The sequence below is a fragment of the Crinia signifera genome, chromosome 9 (genome assembly GCF_055691185.1).
Source record: "Crinia signifera chromosome 9, ASM5569118v1, whole genome shotgun sequence".
Classification (NCBI taxonomy): Eukaryota; Metazoa; Chordata; class Amphibia; order Anura; family Myobatrachidae; genus Crinia; species Crinia signifera.
Window position 1 is genome coordinate 25,659,365 of NC_139225.1, and position 23,522 is coordinate 25,682,886.

The 23,522-nt window shown below is 45.0% G+C and overlaps 1 protein-coding gene across 2 annotated transcripts in view; it reads right to left on the bottom strand.

Annotated features, from left to right (window-relative positions):
• The window catches only part of EGFL7 (EGF like domain multiple 7), an 88,780-nt gene that overhangs the window by 7,899 nt on the left and 57,359 nt on the right, over positions 1-23,522 (bottom strand). The window contains exons 1-4 of one of the 2 annotated variants that reach the window (XM_083158604.1): positions 15,312-15,594; positions 12,355-12,415; positions 4,846-5,015; positions 744-866 (exon numbers count right to left, since the gene is read on the bottom strand). In XM_083158604.1, coding sequence (XP_083014730.1) covers positions 744-866; positions 4,846-4,925 — 203 coding nt within the window. In that variant the 5' untranslated portion in view covers positions 4,926-5,015; positions 12,355-12,415; positions 15,312-15,594. Of the gene's footprint in view, positions 1-743; positions 867-4,845; positions 5,016-12,354; positions 12,416-15,311; positions 15,595-23,522 lie in introns of those variants that run through there. The other variant, XM_083158605.1, reaches the window with a different exon arrangement.

Consider the following 23,522-nt stretch of genomic DNA (forward strand, 5'->3'; position numbering starts at 1 on the left):
AGATGGGAATAAAACACCACAATTAATATCCTGTCCGTATACAGTATAGGAATGGGGACACAAGGGGTAAAAAAAAAAAATCAATTAAAACCGGCTCTGGGAAAGTGCCCACAGCTGTGCTCCATAATAGTTTTGCGATTTAATTATCCCGGCTATGTTATAATAGGAAAATCCTGGGAAACCTGCCCAGGGAGAGTATGTAAATAATGAGAGATGAAATCAATGTTCCCACGAATATACAGGCTGTGGTGACAGGGCTATGTCTATAATGTGTGATCAGATTATAATTGGTCTCATTGACATGGTAAAGTCTCTACCTGAGGTAAATTATGACAGCAAAAATGGCCGCCAAGCCGCCAAGCTTCGGTATACGGCTTGGGAGGGGGGAGCAGCAGCCTAGAAGGGATGGCCATTAACAATGGATGATTCAAAATCATCTTTGGTTTATGGCCGATGTCGAATACTTTTGCCATATTGATGCAGGAGAACCAGATGTTTTCCCTCCATCGATTGCACAGGAAAACCGATGTTTTGATTTTGGTTTTTTTGCCCACCCCCCAACCTGAAGCCCAGCCCCCGTCAGTCAAAGAAAATGGATGACCATTGAAAGGTAAAACTATCAATGGTCATCCATCACATAGCTTGTTACTATTGACGGCTGGTTGCAGTATCACCATCGATGAGGACTGCACCAATGGCTATCCCATTCGCATATGCCTGAGAGGAACTGTTGGTGCACTCACTTGTAAGTACTGCATATCCTATGGCCCTCGCATAAGGTGATCAGCGGATGGTATACTGGTTGGATATAGGATTGCGTCACAGACAAGATTCCAGTTTGGCCGCTGGATGCGCAGATCCGCCGCCTGGAAACACAAGCAAAGAGATGTTAATTATTACAGTGCAGCCTACAAACGCCTCTTATTTTTTTCATAACATCAACACTTATACCACTTTCACATCGCCGACACGTTTTAAAAACCGGTATTTTAAAACGGTAATTGAAACGGGTCAGAGCCTTAACATTGCCGCAGATTACCGTTTTAAATACCGGTTAAGTCTCATTCAACATAGCAGTGAAACCGGTTCATCACGAACACGTTTCAAGCCAGAGTGTCAACATTGCCTGTCATTTTGCTCTGTAGCTTGTGTTGTTTGCCTGAAATACCGTTTCAGACACATTGTACACATTCACATTGCACAAAAAATGGCAAGGAACCGTGTAGGACTCTGCTTTTTACACGGTTCGAAATGCCAGTTAACTTTAAACGGTAAATCGGCTGTGGTGCATTCACAGTGCAGGCTTAAACGTTTTAAAAAGGGAAAAAAACGGCAATTTACCGTTTTAAAAGTGCGATGTGAAAGGGGTAGCCAGATTCTCTAAGCTTCAAAAGTGATAAAATGGAGAGTGATAAACAGCCAGCCAATCAGCTCCTGTCTGACATTTTTCAAACACAGTATGTGACATGGCAGGTAGGAGCTGATTGGCTGGCTGTTTATCACTCTCCATTTTATCACTTTTGAAGGTTAGAGAATCTAGCCCAAAGGCTGTAACTTTTACTTATAAGTTATAGTGATAATTTCTTGTGTTACGTGATGGATTATTTGTTCAGGGACTTTATTATACAATTCGGACACTGAAAATAGACATATTTCGTTATTTGAATGTCGTTTCATTTTTTTTTATAGGAAAATAATAATAATTCTTCATGTCAAAATGCAGATCGTTTCAGATTCTCAACAGAATTAATGATGTCCACGGGCTCATTACGTGTCAGCTAGCAGTCAGAGGCATCGCACACAGTCCTGCTCAAATCACATACATGAAAGATCACAAGAGACGAGTGTGGTGCTCAGGGTTGCAATGTCTGTGAGAGGCGTCAGGAGTAATACTTATACCCCTTTCACAATGAGCGGATAATCTGGGCAAGCGGGCACACCCTGGGTCATGCCTAAAAGGAACAACCGACTGGCCGAGCAGGCTGGGAGTTGTAGTCCACCAGCGGCTGGAAGTTCACAAGAAATGACACATATCATCATTGGATGGACACTCAGAATACCCTATATTACCACAGAAACATCGTCACCGCCCGTTTAGATTGGTTGCTATGGGTTACGACATCTTTTTCCAGCACTCAGATCCTCATTGGAAACAAGGCAATGCATCTAGATGTTATCATGTTCTAGGTTTATATCTGTCCATAAAAGTCTCTGCCTTGGAGGTCTCCATGATCATGGTCATCAGAACTTTAGAGGACACCTGACAAAATGGGGCCTCTATCTCAAATCCTACTCCCCCCCCCCCCCTCCTATCTGTCCTTTCATTACCCATCTGAAGGAGGCCTGGAGCCGGGCAAGCACTGCTACATTTTGGAGGGTATCGAGTTCCTTGTCAAAGCTGCAGTCAAACATGGTCAATGTGAGGAGCTACAGTCGGACAATCACAGCTACACAGGGCTCGGCCTACACCTGGAACCGTGCAGGAACAATCTGTATCTTGCACGCAGCGAGGAAAGCACAAGGCAATGATGAGAAGTGTCTGTATGGATGCATAGCCCTCCTCAGGCCTGGCTGACAGCCGACACGACCACAAGTATGAGCAGGGGCCTAGAACTGACCTCGCTTTCTATGTGAACCATGCAACGCAGCCCTGAAGACTCGCCGTATGGTTCTCCTTAACTCTCTGTCCAATAACACTGGGATCAGATTGAGTTTTCCCATAAAAACCCTTTTAATGCCCCCATCAGTCTTATATGCTGCAGGCTGGATTACATACGGTGTCAGCTACACTCTCTGGAATGTCTTATCCCCCCCTTCCCATGTTCTCAGTATACCTGCTGACCTCACACTCCACAACCTCCAACGTTCACTCATAAGGACCAACCTGGAGTGAGCGATGGGGGGTCCCGGCTGGGATAACAACGCAGATTTATACGCCCACTAGAACCCCATTGCTGTCAGTATTAGTCATAAGGAACAATATGGACTCCCCCTCCAAGCTGGGGGGCAGTTGTAGATGATGTCACAGTGAATGTCAGGGCACAACGCTGGGGGTACGTGGAGTGAGTTTTATTATTTGTGACATAATGCAAAACATACTGCAGGATAGGAAATGTTGGGGTATTCTTACTAAAGCTTCTAAAAAGGAGAAGAGGGGATGTTTCCCTTAGCAACCATTTTCTAGAATGCACTCTGATTGGTTGATATGAGCAATATCGAGCAATATCATCACTTTTCATTTTTACAATCTTTAGTAAATTTAGAATTCTGGTATCTCAGTTTTTGGCACGTATTCATTATTTTGTGTGCAATTATCCCAACTTTCCAACCTGACCTCTGTAACCCCTCTATCGTTCCTCTGTATCTGTGGGCAGTGCTTGCACCCCCCCCTCGTGGGTCCTCTACTCAAGGCCTCGCTCCTTTCCCAGCTTCCAATATGTCCTGACAACTTGTGGGTTAAAAAAAAGATCTGTCATACCCCTGAGTGCTCAGGTAAATTTACTAAGATGGGTGTTCTTTGAAGATGGGATGTTTCCCATAGCAACCAGAGTCTATCTATTATCTTCTAGAAGGTGCTAAATAAATAAAAAGTAGAATCTCAATGGTTGCTACGGGCAACCTCCCATCTTCTATAGAACTCCCATCTTAGGAAATGTACCTATGAGAGATGGGGCAGAGGTAAGGAGAGCGGGTTATAGCGCGTAACCCCTGCTCCCGCCACCTAGGTCGCTAACGCCGCCGAATACCCTACCCCGTGATTCTGTGCGCTGCCGTTATCTGCAACGTTCATTAGTATATGTGCATATATATATATCAGATGGAAATGTGCAGTAATTATAGTGTCGCTTTTATACTTTCCATATCCAATTATCCCCTGATGTAAGCAAGCAGATATCTGATAATGGGATGCGTGGCGCAGATTAGGCGCCAGTCTCTGCTAATTGTCTTCATTAAGCAGTTTTACTGTACAAAGATTCAGTACATGATAAATGAGAACTTATCCAAACTATGGGCCTTATGCAGACCAGCTCCCTACGCTGCTTATATTCATGGACCCCTCGCTACGCTGTATGACGAATGACTTCTCTGTTCCCAACGGAAAAGTAGCCCAGGACTGCTGCGCGGCTTTCTCCGAATTGGGGGCGTGTGCTGACGTCATGTGATGACATCAGCCTGCCCCGAGTAGGCCGGGCAACACCTACATTCCCTGGGAAACGCCTACATTCCCTGGGGCCCGCTCATCGTTTCTATGGGCGTGCCCACTGTTTTTGTGGCCATGCCCATGAAACGCCGGGTGACCACCCTGGAACGCCCCGTGGCTGCCAATAACTATGGGAACGATCGAAAAATCTCACCGAAGACGCTCGCTGCGGGGGTCTGCACATGCTCTTAACCACATATGCGCATGCGCAGTCCCCACCTAAACGAGCCGTTCTGAATCGGTCCCTATGGCTATTGGGGAATTACATCTCCCAGAAGGCACTGCTGGCTAAAGCGGCGGCGCCACCCCAAACCAGCTAGCCCTGTAGTCCTATTTACAGTGACTTTGCTATAATATATTGCACGTATGCAACTACGAGAGGATGTTGGCAGCCCCCTGTATGCTGTGTACCCGTCCCGATCTTACTCTGGCCTGGTTCATTCTGGGAATGGGGACTATCGATCCGCAGAGTGCCTCATGCCTCATGCCTCGTTCATGCAGAATGGAGCCTCTACTAGTTCCTAAGTGATGTGATAGGTGGATTTTAGGAAATAGTGAATGGATAGTTTCTTTGCCTCGCTCTGTGGAGGGGTCTGCACTCCCTTACAGGGTAATCATAGCAGTGGAGGGGGGGGGGTCCTTACCCTGAGCGGTACATGCGGTCTGTCCCAGTCACTCCGAGGATTAGCACGCATCCCATGAGCATAGATTCGAGTCCCCACATCCTGTGCCTGGCGTGTGCTGCTGCTGGGGAACGCTGTGGAAGGAGGAATCCGCCGTCCTGCTCCGACAGTGCACACTCTGGAGGAATTCCCTGAAACACAAAGCACAGGAGGCCGGCGGTGAGACTCACGTTTTACCTCAGAGGTTTTAAACGGGTGCAAATGTCAGCGAATGGGGTTTAACCGCTTCACAGCTGGGAAGAAACTCGCCTCATTTTCTTCCAGCGGTTTTTCCCTCTAATGATGAGAACTTACAGAACATAGTCATTAAATGCAGAATGGCTGCAAGGCAATTCTCCGACAATGCTGGGATAGATTAGGAACATTTGGGGGTTATCCCAGCCTGGAGACGTTGGTTTTACCAGGTCCTGCCATCCATCTTTTTGCTATCCCGGGAAGTGCCCGGTTATTATCGGGGGTGCCCTCATTATATTTATTTATTTATTTATTACCAGTTTCTTATATAGCACACACATATTCCGCAGCGCTTTACAGAGAATATTCGAACATTCACATCATTCCCTGCCCCAGTGGAGCTTACAATCTATATTCCCTACCACATGTACACGCACACAGACATACTAGGGTAAATTTTTGTTGGGAGCCAATTAGCCTACCAGTATATTTTTGGATTGTGGGAGGAAACCGGAGTACCCGGAGGAAACCCACGCAAGTACGGGGAGAATATACAAACTCCGCACAGTTAGAGCCATGGCGGGAATCGAACCCATGACCTCAGCGCTGTGAGGCAGTAATGCTAACCATTACACCATCCGTTTTATACCTAAAACTTGGGACGTATTAAGATACAAAACTTATCAGTAGCAGCACAGTTGGTGTGGTGGTTAGCAGTGCACTACTGGTTTACAGCACCGAGGCCTTGGGTTCCATTCCTATAAATGCCCTCTCTGTGTGCAGTTTGTATGTTCTCTCCATGTTAGCATGGGTATCCTTCCAGGTATTCACTAAGGATTATACATGCTATAATTGATAAAGGTATGTCAGGGACACCAGGTACCTCCAATAGTCATTTTGTGACCCCCCCCTCCAGCCACCCTGGGTGCACTTAAGGCACAGGTGCCCAAAAAGCGGGCATGGTTTAACGGCCAGGGCGTGACCTCATGGAAGACCCCGGATTGAGTCACTATGATGACACAGCCTCATGGGAAGCCCCCCCAGTGATGTCACTCTGGGTGCGTGTCCAGCATCTCTACAGATTTTGGCTGCTCTCCTTCTAAATGACAGGATATTGTCACACTGAAGCACCTGGCTTCTGTTACTATGGAGGTGCTGGTATATACTTGTATCAATGCAGTATATACTTTTGTGCCTCACAGCACTGAGGTCATGGGTTCAATTCCCACCATGGTTCTAACTGTGTGGAGTTTGTATATTCTCCCAGTGCTTGCGTGGGTTTCCTACCCACAATCCCAAAATATACTGGTAGGTTAATTGGCTCCCAACAAATTCACTCTAGAATGAATGTGTGTGCGTGTATGTGTGTTAGGGAATATAGATTGTAAGCTCCACTGGTTCTGGGATAATGGGTCGACTAGGTCGACACCTAAGAATGGTCGACATACCCTAGGTCGACAGTGACATACGATCGACACCAGCTTACGGGCGACATGTACGTGGTCGACACTCAAAATGTCGACACACGTTTTCCACAGTTTTTTGGGGAGTTTTCAACATAGACACCGTATAAGGGTACCATGTCTCCTTGTATGGATCGCTATATTCTAATATACTATTATATCTATAACTAAATGACTGGTTATAAATAAATAATAAAATAAGTATTTGGCAATAGCCTATTTGGGTGCAGTGCCTTCTAACATCCAGCAGGTGGTGCAGTGCCTAACATACTGCAAGTGGTGCAGTGCCTACTAATATCCAGAAGGTGGCACAGAACAATTTGCAAACTATTACCTAGATTTGCAAGCTGCAGAACTTTACTTTGGAACTATTGCACACAGATTCCAAAATAATAATAATAATTATAATAATAATTATACTAATAAGTATTATTATTATTGTTTCGTTAAACACTGCTTTCATATTTCATTGAGCTTTACATATGAGTCAAGACAGAGGGCCATGCTCGCAGGTGACAGACTTTAGGAAGAACAATACTTTGCTTATCCTTTCTTAATTTAATAGTCTTCGACTGCACCAAAGCATGATGTTTTCTGCCACATGTTGCAGTAATGGGCTGATGTTCCTATAAGCATTTACCCTGTACTTGTCCTGTATTGTCTTCAACTGTAAGTCACTGTTTTGATTATGTGTACGCTGTAATTGGGCGCTGCGGAACCCTTGTGGCGCCATATAAATAAAGGATAATAATAATACTCTACCAATCCAGATAATATAATATTTTCTTCTTAAACACATTGGGGAAAATTTATTAAGATGAGAGATTTAGAAAGTGAGAGATTTGGTAAGAAATCTCCAGTTTATTTTAAAGCGGCAATCATTTACACTGCAGAACCAGTGTGATTTTGTATATAAAGTGTAAATGATTGCCGCTTTAAAATAAACTGGAGATTTCTTACCAAATCTCTCACTTTCTAAATCTCTCATCTTATTAAATTTCACCCATTGTTCCTTTAAACTTTTTCACTCAATACACAAATGTAAAATACAGAATGTACCAATATATTCACATGGCAGTCACAGGGTTACACATGGAAATGCCCCAGACAGGGGAGAGCAGGAAATGCAGAGTGACATCTCCTAGCACTTAGCACACACACACAGGATAATTGCCGACTCAGACTGCTGACATGACAGAAGAAAGTGCCATCTGACATCACCCAGCTGGGAGGTTATTAGTCTGAGGATAGAAAATGAGCTCGCCATCTGCAGTGAGACAAGACTCTAATACAGTGGCCTGTGAGTGATTTGGGGAGGGGGCTGTGTGTATATGTTCAGGTACTCAGGGAAGGAGAGACCAGTAGGAGAGGGTACCGCACTGTACAGCCTGAACTTATGTTTCCACAGGACTGATTCTGCCTCCATCACTAGCTATGGGGTAATTATCATCCTTTACTTATATAGGGTGAAACAAGGGGTCTGCAGTGCCTCACATTGGGGTAAAGAGCAAATCATTTTGAACAGCATTGTTTATACATTCACTGATACATTGTAACACTTCTGTTGCCACAGATACATTGTAGCAGTTATATTGTCACAGATACATTGTAGCACTTCTATTGTCACTAATACATTGTAGTACTTCTATGGTCACTGATACCTTCTAGCACTTCTATTGTCACTAATACATTGTAGTACTTCTATGGTCACTGATACTGTACATTGTATCACTACCATTAACACTGATACATTGTAGCACTTCTATTGTCTGATACATTGAAGCACTACTATTAAAACTGATACTTGTAGCACTGCTATTCTCACTGATACATTGTATCACTTCTAATGTCATCGATACCTTGTAGCATTAATATTAACACTGATACATTGTATCACTACTATTAACACTGATACCTTGTAGCACATCTATCATTGTGATACATTGTAGCACTTCTATCCTCACTGATACATTTGTTGCGTTTGGGCAAAACTTGTAATTAATAAGCCTCAGATCCACTAGTTGGAGATATACACAGATATATAAGATTCCACAAGGGTACAAAGGCCACTACCGTGGCTCTACAGCTCCTGTAGCACTACAAGTTCCAGCACATCTGGGCTCACTAATATGAGACAATGAACTGACAGGACACAGGCCTCCTGTAGACAAACTCTCCTCATGTCTGTCCATAGCCACTGACCATCTATGTCACCCTCTTATTGCTGTGGGTACCCTGTAAGTGGCCTGTAATGAGTGGGCTGTGTGGCCTGAGAGCTGTATAAGTCACATCACACCCATTAGTGTAGTAATACATTTATTGCTGCTTTATGTTGTACTCACTGTTACTGCCAGGTACAGGGAAGAAGGGGGTGCTGCCTATCCACCCCACAATAGCAGCTGCAGATGCCTGTTGCCAGCTGGGGGTCCTACCCTGGCTCCTGGCTGTGGGATATAAATGCAGTTCCCTTGGATAATACCTTGGGGTCCTTGTTCTGCATTTAGTCCATGGAGAGAAATATACATTGATCTGTAGTGGGAAAGTGACAGGGATTTCAACCCCCTCCCCCAGTGGGAAAGCCATTCTCCCATTGGATGGGGGGTCAGTATTTACATGACATCATATAAAGCTGGTGTTTTCCTCTGACCCCCTCCTCATTCTCCAGCATTCATTCATCACCACCAAGCTGGACCCCAGGTCCTGAAGGCAGGACTGTCGGTGGGAAGAAGGAACCGGTGCTGCTAACAGATCTATGGGAGGAGGAGGAGAAGGGACAGTTCTGCTGCTGGGATAAAAGTTCTCCAGGCATTTCCCATAATGTGTCCCAGCATCTCCCAGACTGGGGATTATCTCTGCAGGAACTGGGACTTCGGCTGGATGCTGGAAGTGACAGATAGGACAGCTAAGGGGACTATTTTTATACGTCTGTAGGTAAATGGGACAGAGCAACAGTCTGCAGAATTCTATAGAGGAAAATAGTAATGATCTGCAGATCACTAGAGAGGTCAGCAATGTAACAATCTGCAGAATATATCGCTATGTACCTGTCAAGGGGTTAATGAGACAGAACAACAGTCTGCAGGATTATATAGAGGGGAATCGTAAGGTTCTGCAGATCACTAGAGAGGTAAGCAATGTAATATTCTGCAGAATATATCACTATGTACCTGTCATGGGGTAAATGGGACACAGAGTAACAGTCTGCAGATCTTTACATAAGGAAATAGCAATTTTCTGCAGATCACAATAGAGGTCAGTAATGTAATGCTCTGCAGTATTTATCACTGTGCATCTGTAAGGAGAGGGATGGAACAGAGCAATGTTCTGCAGATCACTAGAGAGGTCAGTAATGTAATAATCTTCAGAATAAATCACTATGTACCTGTCAGGGGGTAGATGGGACAAAGCAATGTTCTGCAGATCACTAGAGTAGTCCGCAATATAACAATCTGCAGAATGTGCATCTGTAAGAAGTTATATGGGACAGAGCAATATTCTGCAGATCTCTAGAGTCAGTAATGTAATATCATTCAGAATATTTATCTGTGTACCTGTAAGGGGGGAGATGGGACTGAGCAATGTTCTGCAGATCATTAGAGAGGTCCATAATGTAATAATCTGCGGAATATGTATCTATGTACCTGTCAGGGGGTCGCTGGGTCAGAGCAATGTTCTGCAGATAATGCATAAGGAGTGTCAGAAATCCGACACATTTGCTGGGGACAGAATCACACACACTGTCTGATGGGGGGTTATGGGAGTTGTAGTTAAAAACAGTTGTTTTTTGTTAATATTTAAATTGGTTTCCTATTGAATAAATATTGCTGTAATTACTATTTTACTACATAATAAAAAATAAATACATGGTCATAGTATGTTTTTGGGTCATTATAATATATTTGTGCATATTATCCTAGGAAAAAAATGTTTCCATAAAAGAGTAAAAGAATTCTCATTGGTAAATGAGAGCCCACTGAAAGGTAACACTACCTGCAGGCCTTACAGCGGCATAGACAGTAAGATATAATTATTGCAGGATTGCTCTGTTATAGACCTATTCCTGGAAACAGAACTGGATGCTTTTGATTATAGCAGAATATATAACTCAGCATGACACGTCAGTCACTTGTCTTCCTCCAGACAGGGACAGTTACGTCTGACACTCATCAAATTGCTTCCAGCCTGAAAGAACTCCCGCGGCATACTGTATAGTGCACATCTTATATTATATTATAGGAAAGCACAAGAAACTCTTTTAAACTGCTTTTAATTGATTATAAACATGTGATAGGTAGTATACTATGTTATTGGACCAGTTTGGTAATTTTAGCGCAACATTAGAGCAACACAGGAACACAGCGTCATTAACTATGTACAAATATGTAGAAACCACATTGTATCTGTGTGCCCAATCAAATATCTCCGTTGTGTGTTTGGTAAACATGTATCTGTATCAGAACCGGAAGTTGTGCAGGTGAAACGCGTGTGTAAAACAAACAGAAACGCTTTTCACCACACCTCATTGTATTTACACTACGCTCGCTCTGAGATCACTGTAATAGTGTGTACACACGGTCGAGATGCCGTGCTATGCGAGTCCCGATGCGATCATATCGCATCGGAACTCGCATTGCATGGCATGCATGCAGTGGCACAATTTAGACTATATAGTCTTGCCTGCCCTCTCTATTTGACCGCCGACTTGCACTCACACGGGAGTGCGCATCGGCAGCGCATCGGGCTCGCAAGCCCTAAAAAAAGCATGCGATCTGCATGCGATATGGCTTCCGATGTTCACTATATCGGGAACATCGGAAGCCATATCGCCCGGTGTGTACACACTATAAGCGTTAGACAGAGAAGATGCGCCTGACGCAGTGTAATTAGACAAGACATCAATGTAAAACACACACTGTAGGATGAATGAAATGTGTGGAAAGTGTTAATATGTATGATGTCATTGTTCTCAGGAGGAGGCATGCAAGACATTTTTCTCATGGAGGGGACAAACCAGACCCAGGGGTATATATATATATATATATATATATATATATATATATATATATATATATATATATATACACACATATCAGACATCAGTTTACATGTGTTGTGTGTGAAATAGAAAGACATTTCTATACATCCATCTGAAACCTAACATGATCCTTGGCTTCCACCCAAGTTATTTGGTAGCGAGTACAGAACATGGGAGGGGGGGGGGGGGGGGGGGGGGGGGGGGATCAGAGCTCAGACTCCTGTCTATGTGATCACACCCTATAGCAGGCAGCTAAATCTCCAGCTTACAATGATTTATTTATTTATTTATTAACAGTTTCTTATACAGCGCAGCAAATTCCATTGCGCTTTACAGTTGGAAACAGTGATACAACAAACCGGGTAGTTACAAACAGTCAAAAAAGATAGGAGGGTCCTGCTCACAATCTATAGAGGACAACTAGGTAGAAATGTAATATCTGCTTATTTTGACACCAGAAGGCAATACATTTTTTTTGAAAATAGTACACAATTAATGATGTAAATAGCATTAAAAATGGGGTACGTGGAACTGTAGGCAAGATATTGTGTATGTATGTGTGTATATATAAAAAGAAAAATATGGGTATACACATTATATATATTATATATATATATATATATATATATATATATAGAGACACACACGCACACATGTATATATGGATATATATGGATATATATATATATATATATATATATATATATATACATACACACACAGTACATATTGTATGTGTACTGCACAATGATGAGTTTCAGGAAAACAGCTTTTACTTTAAGATAATCGCACACTCACCACTTATTGCCGTAGGATTCTGCAGAGCATCTCACCGGATCAAAAGAACCTTCTCATGTAACTGCATGGGTTAAAATGACAGTAGAATTACTATTAAGAGCCACCAAGCTTCTGTGAGAAAATATATTGCCCCAAATCCTATTTTTAATTGTGTATTTATAGAGTAACTTATTCCGCACGTCCCACGTACACACACAGAGGGCAAAGTATATACACGGATCCTATTATGGGGCTCTTCCAGGGCGATCCCCGCATTGTAAATGCAGAATTCTGGGCTCCGACACTCAGACCCAAGTGGAAAATATCTGTAATGGTTTTATGGTATAGGACCAACATAAGGACACACGGGGTGACTTCCTGGACTAACAAAACCCCATTACGCTGAGATGACAATTTTGCTGTGTGAGAAGTAAAATAGAAATTTGCACAACCCACTCGGCACCGTCCCCAAAACAGATTGTGGTTGTATTCAATATTACGAGGCTGGATTGAATAGTAATGCCTCTATGGCTAGAAGTTTTTTATTTGGGGACTACTTTTTAACGTAGTCCCCATCCCTTTCCACGCATGTGCGCCAACGCTTGACGAGTCGGGCAAACCCGTTGGAGAAGAAAAGCTGATGGTTGTTGTTGTTGACACCAGTACTGAACGGCTGCTTTCACCCCGTTGTCAGAGTTGAAGTGTTGACCCGTAAGGTGCTCTTTCATGTTTGGGAAGAGGTGAAAGTCGCAGGGCGCAAGGTTGGGCTGTACGACGGGTGTGGCAGAACCTCTGGCGCTGCCACCCTCTTCCTAAAGATTAAAGAGCACCTTAAGGGTCAACACTTCAACTGTGACGACGAGGTGAAAGCTGCCGTTTGGTCCTGGCGTCGACAACAACCGCCAGCTTTCTTCTCCATTGGGTTTGCCCGACTCGTCAAGCGTTGGCGCACATGCGTGGACACTGATGGGGACTACGTTGAAAAGTGAATAGTGCATTATATAGAGGATAAACTGAGTTATCATGTACAAAATAAATGCGTTCACAAATAAAAACATATAGCCATAGAGGCGTTACTTTCCAATCCAGCATTGTACATTAAACATAACTGTAGGGAATATGTCATGTCAGCATTTCTATGCGAGCAGGCTACGCAGATCTGCAGTACTAATATCTCAGCATGTTTATAATTCCATTGAGTTAAGAGTTGACTCTCACCCCAATGAGTAAGCCTTTATTTCTGCCTTCCCAGGCCACAGACTTGGCAAGACTCTACCTCTCCGCCATTCTCAGGACATTCGTTGAAACCCTTTTCCCTTTTTAAGAACATCTTTCAACACTTATTTTATATGGGGGTATGTAGACCAGCCCCACAGAGTAACCACAGTCTAGATATGTATCACCCAAATGTAGGTAACATTGCAGCCTCCTACCCCCCTCCCACGCATTTCATGGTTTGAGCAACCCCCATAAACCAGACCATTTAACAACTGTGTTTTAAAAAATCAGGTGGACATGTGTTATGAAGTATTGGGTTTCATCCATGGCAGCGTTAATTAAACAGTTCTTGGCGGCTGGGTACTAAAAAGGCAAGAGATTGAAAGCAGTAATCTATATACACTGCTGGATGCATGGATTCAATTAAGAAAAGCTGGCCAGATAATCCCATATAACCACATTAGTGAGGTATGTACTCTCAGGGGATACTGTGAGAAAGCTGTAATGGGAAACATACTTTAAAAATAAAAACAGCCTGATTTTACACCTAATAAAAAAATACTGTTAGGTATTAAGGACCTAATTCGGGTTGGTTTGCAAAAGCAAACTCCTTCTTTAATGGAAAAAACCATGCTGCACTGAAGGTGGGACAGATGTAACATGTGCTGAGAGAGTTACATTTGGGTGGGGCATGTTCAAACTGAAATCTAAATTGCAGTGTAAAAAAAAAGCAGCCAGTATTTACTCCACACAGAAAAAAAAATAACTCACACAAATCTAACACTCTCTGCACTTGTTACATCTGCCCCACCTGCAGTGCACATGGTTTTGCCCATTAAAGAAGGAGTTTGCTTTTGCAAATTAACCTGAATCACTCCCTAAATGTATTTATTGACCTGGATGTTCTGCGCAGGAAATTCTGGGGGAACGGCGCATAAAATATCAGGTATCGGGCTAAATCTCTGCATATGATCCATTGGAATAATTCTGAATAAACCCATTTGTGGCTGCCTGAAACTGTTTATAGCATATTAAGGTGATAGAAAAAAAAGTTATTGTCATGTTATACCGGTTTAATAAATATCTTGCATACATCCTACTTATAATTGAAGACAGGGAACCTCAGCTGCATTAAAGATATTTAAACTACTATAGGAGTTTATTAAAATACAGCGTGACCTTTAAGCTTTAGTTATAACATGACAATTACTTTTTATATTCTAACATTAATCCAGAAAAGAAAGTCTGTAGGATCAGAATTAGATTAATGCGACAAATATCTGCTTTGGGCAAAACCACTTTAAATGATTTAGACGTTTGATCACAATACAGGGCAGAGATAGGCAACCTGTGGCACTACACATCCCAGCATGCCCTGCCACCATTTTCCTGTTAAGCCTGCTAAAAACTGTGGCAGGGCATGCTGAGTTGTGTAGTTCCGCAGCAGCTGGAGTCGCGCACATTACCTACCTTTTAATCAGAATATACAGGGGAAGGGTATCAGTTATCAAGTGATCTTTTTTTTTTATTTAAAATAAAAATGAAAAATAATTGAGTGTATTCCTAGGTATCACATTGTAATTTGGTTAAATAAAAAAATTATTATCATTAGTGAAAATAAATAAATTGTGGAACATTAATTAAATAAGAAGGCTTCAGGCTAATCTAGGGTCCCGGTAAGGGTAGGACCCAGGGAAACTATGAAGACAATAAGGTTGGACACTGAGATGTAGGAAAATGCAGGTAAAAAGCGATATTACCTTCTGGGAGAGACGGGCGCCAGGCGGGTCTATGGCCAGCACGTCCCCATAGTGCAGGCAGGTACTTGGCAGCTGTCTGTAAGTCCTTAGACCTCCTCATGATGCTGGTGGTGAGTAGATGCCCCATCTGGTGGACCTCCTGCTCCAGTCCTACACCTCCCAAGTACTGCTATAAATGCCTCTGCAGTGTTACTTTAAATGTCCGAAAGGGATCTTTTTATGCTGCTCTTCCTGTATAAATCAGGATTGGGTTGGACAATCCAGTAGAGGAAATCCTGTGTGTGTTTGGGGCTGATAAAGTATTCTGGTAGAACAAACACTTAAGGCTGCAATGAGAGGGGCCTAATGATATAACACTCAGCACTGGATGGCTGAGCCTTATGGGGAGGCCTTAGGTTCCACCATGTTCCATGTTTATTTAGGGTCTTTGGTGTCAAGGAGGAGGAAATGGCAGAGGGCAGCCAGAGGGGGACCAGTCAACGTTGGCATGGCAGATGGTGTAACGTGTCCTAGGAATAGAGGAAATTGCTGGATATCGGGTTCCAGGCGGGATGTAGGTCCATGATATCCTGTACAGATCACCTAAGCTGCCCTTCAGTGACAGATGTACAATAACTGCAGGAGAGGGGGTTAGGGAATGCTGACGGGGGCTTTCCAGCTGCTGGAGAACTACAAGTTACAGCATCCCTCTGATGCTCTAGATGATGGAGATGTAAATACCCACCATCATTCTAGGACACTGAGACTTGGTCCCTACAATGTCTATATAGTCCCCGGGGACACTGAGACCTGGTCCCTACAATGTCTACATAGTCCCTGGTGACACAGTGACCTGGTCCCTACAATGTCTATATAGTCCACGGGGACACAGTGACCTGGTCCCTACAATGTCTATATAGTCTCTGGGGACACAGTGACCTGGTCCCTACAATGTGTATATAGGCCCTGGTGACACTGAGACCTGGTCCCTACAATGTCTATATAGTCCTCGGGGACACAGTGGCCTGGTCCCTACAATGTGTATATAGTCCCCAAGGACACAGTGACCTGGTCCCTACAATGTCTATATAGTCCCCGGAGACACAGTGACCTGGTCCCTACAATGCCTATATAGTCCCCGCAGACACAGTGACCTGGTCCCTACAATGTCTATATAGTTCCTGCAGACACAGTGACCTGGTCCCTACAATGTCTATATAGTCCTCGGAGACACAGTGACCTGGTCCCTACAATGCCTATATAGTCCCCGCAGACACAGTGACCTGGTCCCTACAATGTCTATATAGTTCCTGCAGACACAGTGACCTGGTCCCTACAATGTGTATATAGTCCCCAAGGACACAGTGACCTGGTCCCTACAATGTGTATATAGTCCCCGGTGACATAGTGACCTGGTCCCTACAATGTCTATATAGTCCCCGGGGACACAGTGACCTGATCCCTACAATGTCTATATAGTCCTCGGAGACACAGTGACCTGGTCCCTACAATGTCTATATAGTCCCTGAGGACACAGTGACCTGGTCCCTACAATGTCTATATAGTCCCCGGGGACACAGTGACCTGGTCCTTACAATGTGTATATAGTCCTCGGAGACACAGGGCCTTATTCTGATCGGAGCGGCCAAACGTGCGTACGTTCGCTATTAACGTACGCTATCCGCACGCGGCCGTTGGGGTTAAGTCCACCCACAACTCAGCCGCATACGTACGGCCAGAAACAACGTCGAAGGGGAGTGGCGTACAAATGTGCGTACGCCAACGTACACGGACGGGCCAGCCCTTACACTCCGACAACTGGCGTACAATTGAGCGTACACCACCGTTTACGGACGTCTCTCGGCCGTCTTCCCACCGACTTCTTGCGGCTATCTGAGCGTACGCCAGCTTGCACGGACGGGTCCCTATTGTTTTCAATAGAAAAGTCAGCTTATGTCACCGCTCGTGAGAGTGAGCGTACGTCCGTGTACGCTGACATACCCTTCACATATATGGACCAGCATATCTTCCCTTTCAACTATAATTATGAAAATTAATTAATTAATTGAATTAATTAATGTGCAAAATAGTGGCCATGGGATTAAAACATTGCTGAAACATCCTTTGTAGGTGTTAGATGTGGTTTATGTTATTGTATCATAAATACAAAACCTATGTTTGTATTAGAGTGAACACGTTGACACATGTCGACTTGTGTCGATTGAGTGTGCTACTGTGTAAAGTCTATGAAAGCACGTAGTGAATGTGTATAACTGTTTAACAAATACCTACCTTTGCATATATAAGCAGGTCTTACAAAGATTCTTACCTTAAATTAAACAAACCTTTAAATGTAGAGAAGTATAGAAAGATAAGCTTCCAATGTGTTAGAGTGCTGTGTGTGGCTTGCAGGTAGTGAAATCATGGTTTGGACTTAATAGACTGCAGCATTGGTTATTACATTCAGGTGTATGTGTTTGGTAGTAATCCGCGTAAATTAGCTAACCCAGGCGCACGCTGGCATGCGGTATCTGTAGGGGTGGTTTGAGATGGCGGTTGGCGGCCGCCTGTTTTGTGTCCGAAATGAACGGTGCTTTAGTCGATCGTGCGGTAGTAGCACCGCTCATTTTTGGTGCACACCCCCGTGTACGCCCATATTTACGCCCATTTTCCCTCATTATTTCGGCCGCTCCCCTCATCACGCCCCTATGCCGCCCCCAATGCCCGTACACTCGCGTACAGGTTTTTTCGCACGTAGAGACCCGTCCGTGAGCGTTGTGGAGTGTTCGCGCCTGCGCATTAGCGAATGTACGCATGCGCAGATCATTAAAAACCCCGGGACGTGCGCGTACGGCCCGGCCGCTCCAACCAGAATAAGGCCCACAGTGACCTGGTCCCTACAATGTCTATATAGTCCTCGGAGACACAGTGACCTGGTCCCTACAATGTGTATATAGTCCCCGGTGACATAGTGACCTGGTCCCTACAATGTCTATATAGTTCTCGGAGACAGAGTGACCTTGTCCCTACAATGTCTATATAGTCCCCGGTGACACAGTGACCTGGTCCCTACAATGTGTATATAGTCCTCGGAGACACAGTGACCTGGTCCCTACAATGTCTATATAGTCCCCGGTGACATAGTGACCTGGTCCCTACAATGTCTATATAATCCCCTGGGACACAGTGACCTGGTCCCTACAATGTCTATATAATCCCCTGGGACACAGTGACCTGGTCCCTTCAATGTCTATATAGTCCGCGGGGACACAGTGACATGGTCCCTACAATGTCTACATAGTCCCTGGGGACACAGTGACCTGGTCTCTACAATGTCTATATAATCCCCTGGGACACAGTGACCTCGTCCCTTCAATGTCTATATAGTCCCCTGGGACACAGTGACCTGGTCCCTACAATGTCTACATAGTCCCTGGGGACACAGTGACCTGGTCCCTACAATGTCTATATAGTCCCCGGTGACATAGTGACCTGGTCCCTACAATGTCTATATAGGCCCCGGACACACAGTGACCTGGTCCCTACAATGTCTACATAGTCCCCGGTGACATAGTGACCTGGTCCCTACAATGTCTATATAGGCCCCGGGGACACAGTGACCTGGTCCCTACAATGTGTATATAGTCCCCAGGGACACAATTACCCGGTCCCTACAATGGGCAGTATTCAATGAGCAATTTGGCGATGTGCAGCGAATCCTGTTTAGGATTCGCTGCACATTCGCCACTGCTCGCTGCGTTCCGGAGCCTCGCCGGCTCCAGTATTCAACGAGTCAGGGTCTCGCTGCCCCTGACTGGCGAATTTTAACTCCTGCGGCAATGCCGCAGGGAGCCCGAGGACGGCGGCAGGCAGGGAGATGGAAGTCTCCCTGTCTGCCCCAGAACATTTGTGGGGGGGAGGTGGGCTCCCCGGGTGCCAGGCAGCACAGGCTGCCCCCCTGGGGTGCCAGCAGGGGACCGGGTATATTCACTACACCCGATCATGCAAATGTAATGATCGGGTGCAGTGAATATATGAATATCTAATGAGTGGCTCGGCTCCGGCCCCCTGCTGGCTGGTCAGTGTAAAAAAAAAAAAATGTTTTAAATTAAATATATATTCATGTGCTTACAGCACATGAATAAAAATAGCATGCCCCTCCTCAGAATAAAATTCCTGATTTTTTGACACCAAATGTAAAAAACAAAACACTTTCCACTTCACCCTAAAAACATAGCGATTGCTACTCGGTGAATCATGGCGAAAAAAACCTTGAAATGTATTCGCCATCTGGTCATTGAATAGGGTGATTCACCGTTTTAGTCAAAAATTCGCCTTACAGCACAAAATCGCCATAAAAACCATGGAGAATCAGCCTCATTGAATACTGCCCAATGTGTATATAGTCCCCAGGGACACAGTCACCTGGTCCCTACAATGTTGGCATTTATATGCCCAATACCTGATGCCCAACTGGCTGACTCAGGGCTGGATTAAGCCTTCGGGGGCCACCTCCCACTTGTCAATACTGTCATTACACTGTCAAAACACAGAGTAAAGGCAGTACAAACTTGATCAATGGGTAAATGCAGGGGGGAGATATATATATATATATATATATATATAAAAACATACATTCATTCATTCATTCATACATACATACATACTGTACCACATGAAAAGCCTGTGTTTGCCCTTCTGTAACTTACTCTGTAGGAGCCCTGACAGGCTCAGCGCTGCCTCTGATTAAAAATCCTCCCATGATGAGGCTGCTGCTGCTGTCCTCCAAGGGCCTGAAAAGCATATGATGAGCTCCACCAAGCAGAGCTCAGCACAAGCCTCTCAGCCTCTGACCTCTTGTGCAAAGTCTCATGGGACTTAGTCAACTCCCAGTAATGCACTGCACACTTGTGCAGTCAGTGTGCCTTTGCTCCTGATGCTCAGCACCATTAATCATTGTCACATTGGCAGATAGGTGAAGCTGCAGCACTACCCCACTCCCATGCAAAAAACCTTTAGCTAAAAAAATATATATATATATTTTTTAAATACATGCCAGCCACAGGGGGCTCCAAGGGGTACTGAGCCCCTGTGCCCTCCCCTTAATCCGGCCCTGGGCGGAATGTGTCCCTGGTGGAGAATCTCCCATACCTAGCACCCCAGTGCTTATGGCTCCCAGTAGCATACCTCCCAACTTTCTGAGACACCGGGGATGAACAGAGTGCGGGGATGGACAGGGGCCGTGGCCTATACTCGCGGCACTGCCGCAAGGCCACGCCCCCATTTTTCGCCGTGGTGGGGGGCGTGCCAGCCCCCAGCCCCTCTGCCTGCAAGAATAGAAGCTGTGCGCATGCGCACAACGTCTATTCACGGACAACAGGGGGGACTCCCAACTGCCCCCACGGGACACTGCCAGTGGCGGGAGGGACGCGGGAATGTTTCAAAATACCGGGACGTTCCCGCGATAAATGGGACAGTTGGGAGGTATGCAGTAGTGGGGGTAAGGGGCCCAATAAAGATACCCTATTTATCCAAAAACATTCTCAGAGGAGCAGTGCACGGCTACCACGTGACATCATGACATCACACAGACCCGCCCACACTCCCCAAAGTCCCTTTGATGCTCTTTGATGGTCTAATCCGCTGTATGTGGGCAGTCAGATTACTGTAAATGTGACACAGGTATTAAGCCTTCTTCCAAATGACCTAGAGCCTGATTCTAGGTCAGATACTAGACCTAGATACTAATCGTACGCAGTGCCGATGTTCAGCCGAACATTTATCGGTAGCCTGTGCATGCGCCAATGTACTCTATCTCTGCCGCCTGCAATCAGCAGCAACAATATAGTGCTATGAATTGTGTGAGGAGGGCCCCAAACTGGTATCTTGCTTAGGGCCCCATGAGGTCTAAATCCGCCTCTGATTATTACCTGTGATTAAGGAGTCACAGTAACTCAGCCTTTACTAAAAGGTGATTGTTCGGTTTTAACCTCTGTGTAAAATCGTTGTTAATTATTGATGTTTCAGAGGATGACTCACACATTTGCCAACACATGATTTTTTATATTCCCTCTTAAATGTTCATAAAAGTGTGCTTTAGCCCTGGAAACACAACATTGATGCACTTTCCATACATTTAAAATTGTCCTTTTAGTAAATATACCCCTATATACCCCCTGTATTTTGTAACAATCTCCAGTCCTACAGATGTAGCAGGCTAAATCTTTGCAGGGGCAAAGCGTCCGGCCACCGGCAGATGACGCTCGCGCGCCCCATGGCAACGGAGCCTACCGTCGGTCCCCGCCGCCTCCCCTACTGTCGCCGCTGGTCCCCCTCGCTGCCCTGACACCCCCCCCCCCCCCCGAACTGGGCAGTGTCTCCCTGAAGCAGAGACGGGCAGGGAGATGCGGCCCAGCCGCCGTGATACTGGGCCGTGCATGCGCGTGAGACGCACACGTGTCCCAGTCCCTATCACTGGCGCTCACCAGTGAAAGGGATTTGGCAGGCGCCGGGCACAGATGTAGCCTGCATTATCTGTAGGTGGATCTAAAAGTATCAGCACACCCCTGCCAACCAGAGGCAGTGCAGACATGCTAGACCTGAACCCAGACCCTTCCACGGTCGAGTCTATGCAGATGGCGTTACATCAGTGTTATCCACACATAAGGTAATGCCAGCCATGGCCGCCATCAGATATTGTGGGGCACAGCACTGACACAATAGACAGGGCCCCCCTTCTTTAAACCCCCGGGTGTCTGCAGCAATGACCTCACTAAACGACCTCTACATTGCTTCAAGGGATTTGAATCAATGTAGAGTTTGTATATTCTCCCCGTACTTGTGTGGGTTTCCTCCGGGTACTCCGGTTTCCTCCCACAATCCAAAAATATACAGGTAGGCTGATTGGCTTCCAACAAAATCCAAATGTCTGTGTGTGCGTGTACATGTGGTAGGGAATATAGATTGTAAGCTCCACTGCGGCAGGGACTGATGTGACTGTTCTCAGGGCTGCGGAATATGTGTGCGCTGTATAAGACACTGTTAATAAATAAATGTATATATGTTTCCTCTCTCCTGTCCCACTATATGTAACCTGAGTATTGGTAATGTACGATTCAGTCGCGCAGCCAGGTCCTGGTTCCCAGTATATAGCTCTGGTATGTGTCTGACCTAGCTAGGCCCCATAATGATTTTCCTGGTGCTGCTGAAAGCTCATTACTCATGTAATCTCCTCGCTGAATGGATGTTGTATGAACAACGCTTTCATCCAAGTGATCAATTTCCCAATCTTAAAGCTTTACAGCGTCCGGAGACAAATTGTGTACAAAAGAATTGAAGGCTCTGAGGCCGGGAAGCGGCAGTCCTGTGCAACGCTCGGAAAGTAATGACTTGTGCGACGTGCAAACAACAGCGCAACACAGGCCGATCAATAATGTGCTGCGGAGGTGGGAGGGGCTCTGCTGGGCCTCTATGTACAGATGAACTCACAGTCATGTGATGCTGGCTGGCTATGCAGTATAGAGAAGCCGCCCTGGGAACCAGTGGTGTAAGTCCGTTCCAGATGCCCAGAGGTGTGTGACACTTGCAAAAATTATGTTTAGAAATAAGAGGTGACGTCTATGTTCCTGCTAGGAGGAGGAGTCAGCCACAGAAGCGATATCGATGGCTTTCAATTAACAGAGTTCAAACTCGCACGGAGGAGAAGTGCCCCCTTGGATGCAGGAGCCCGGCGGCAGAGGACTCCATTGTCTTACAGAGCTACACCTCTGTTGGTAACACAATGCATGGATCCCAAACACATAAATGAACACATTCCCTAGACTGGAACGTAACAGGTACCAATAGTGGCATAAACCATTGCTGAACATGACCTTGGGATGTAAAGAACTAGTCCTTGGAGAGAGATAAAGGAATATATGTGCTAAGCCTAAAGGAGTGATAAAATAGAGAGAGATAAAGTACCATCCAACCTACTCCTGTCGACCAAAAGTTTCAACATACACTAGGATGACGATGACAAAAGGTCGACATGAACCAAATGTCAACAAAGCAAAATATTGACATGGCAATGGTCGACATATGGAAAGGTCGACATTAGTTTTTCACAGTTTATTGAAAAACAATTGGGGCTTTTTCATACTTCACTTCACTTATCAGGATTTGTTAAATGTGCCAACCGTAGTGGTAATGTAGCCATGCAAGGGTACGTTCTACAATTCCGGGTCCTGATCA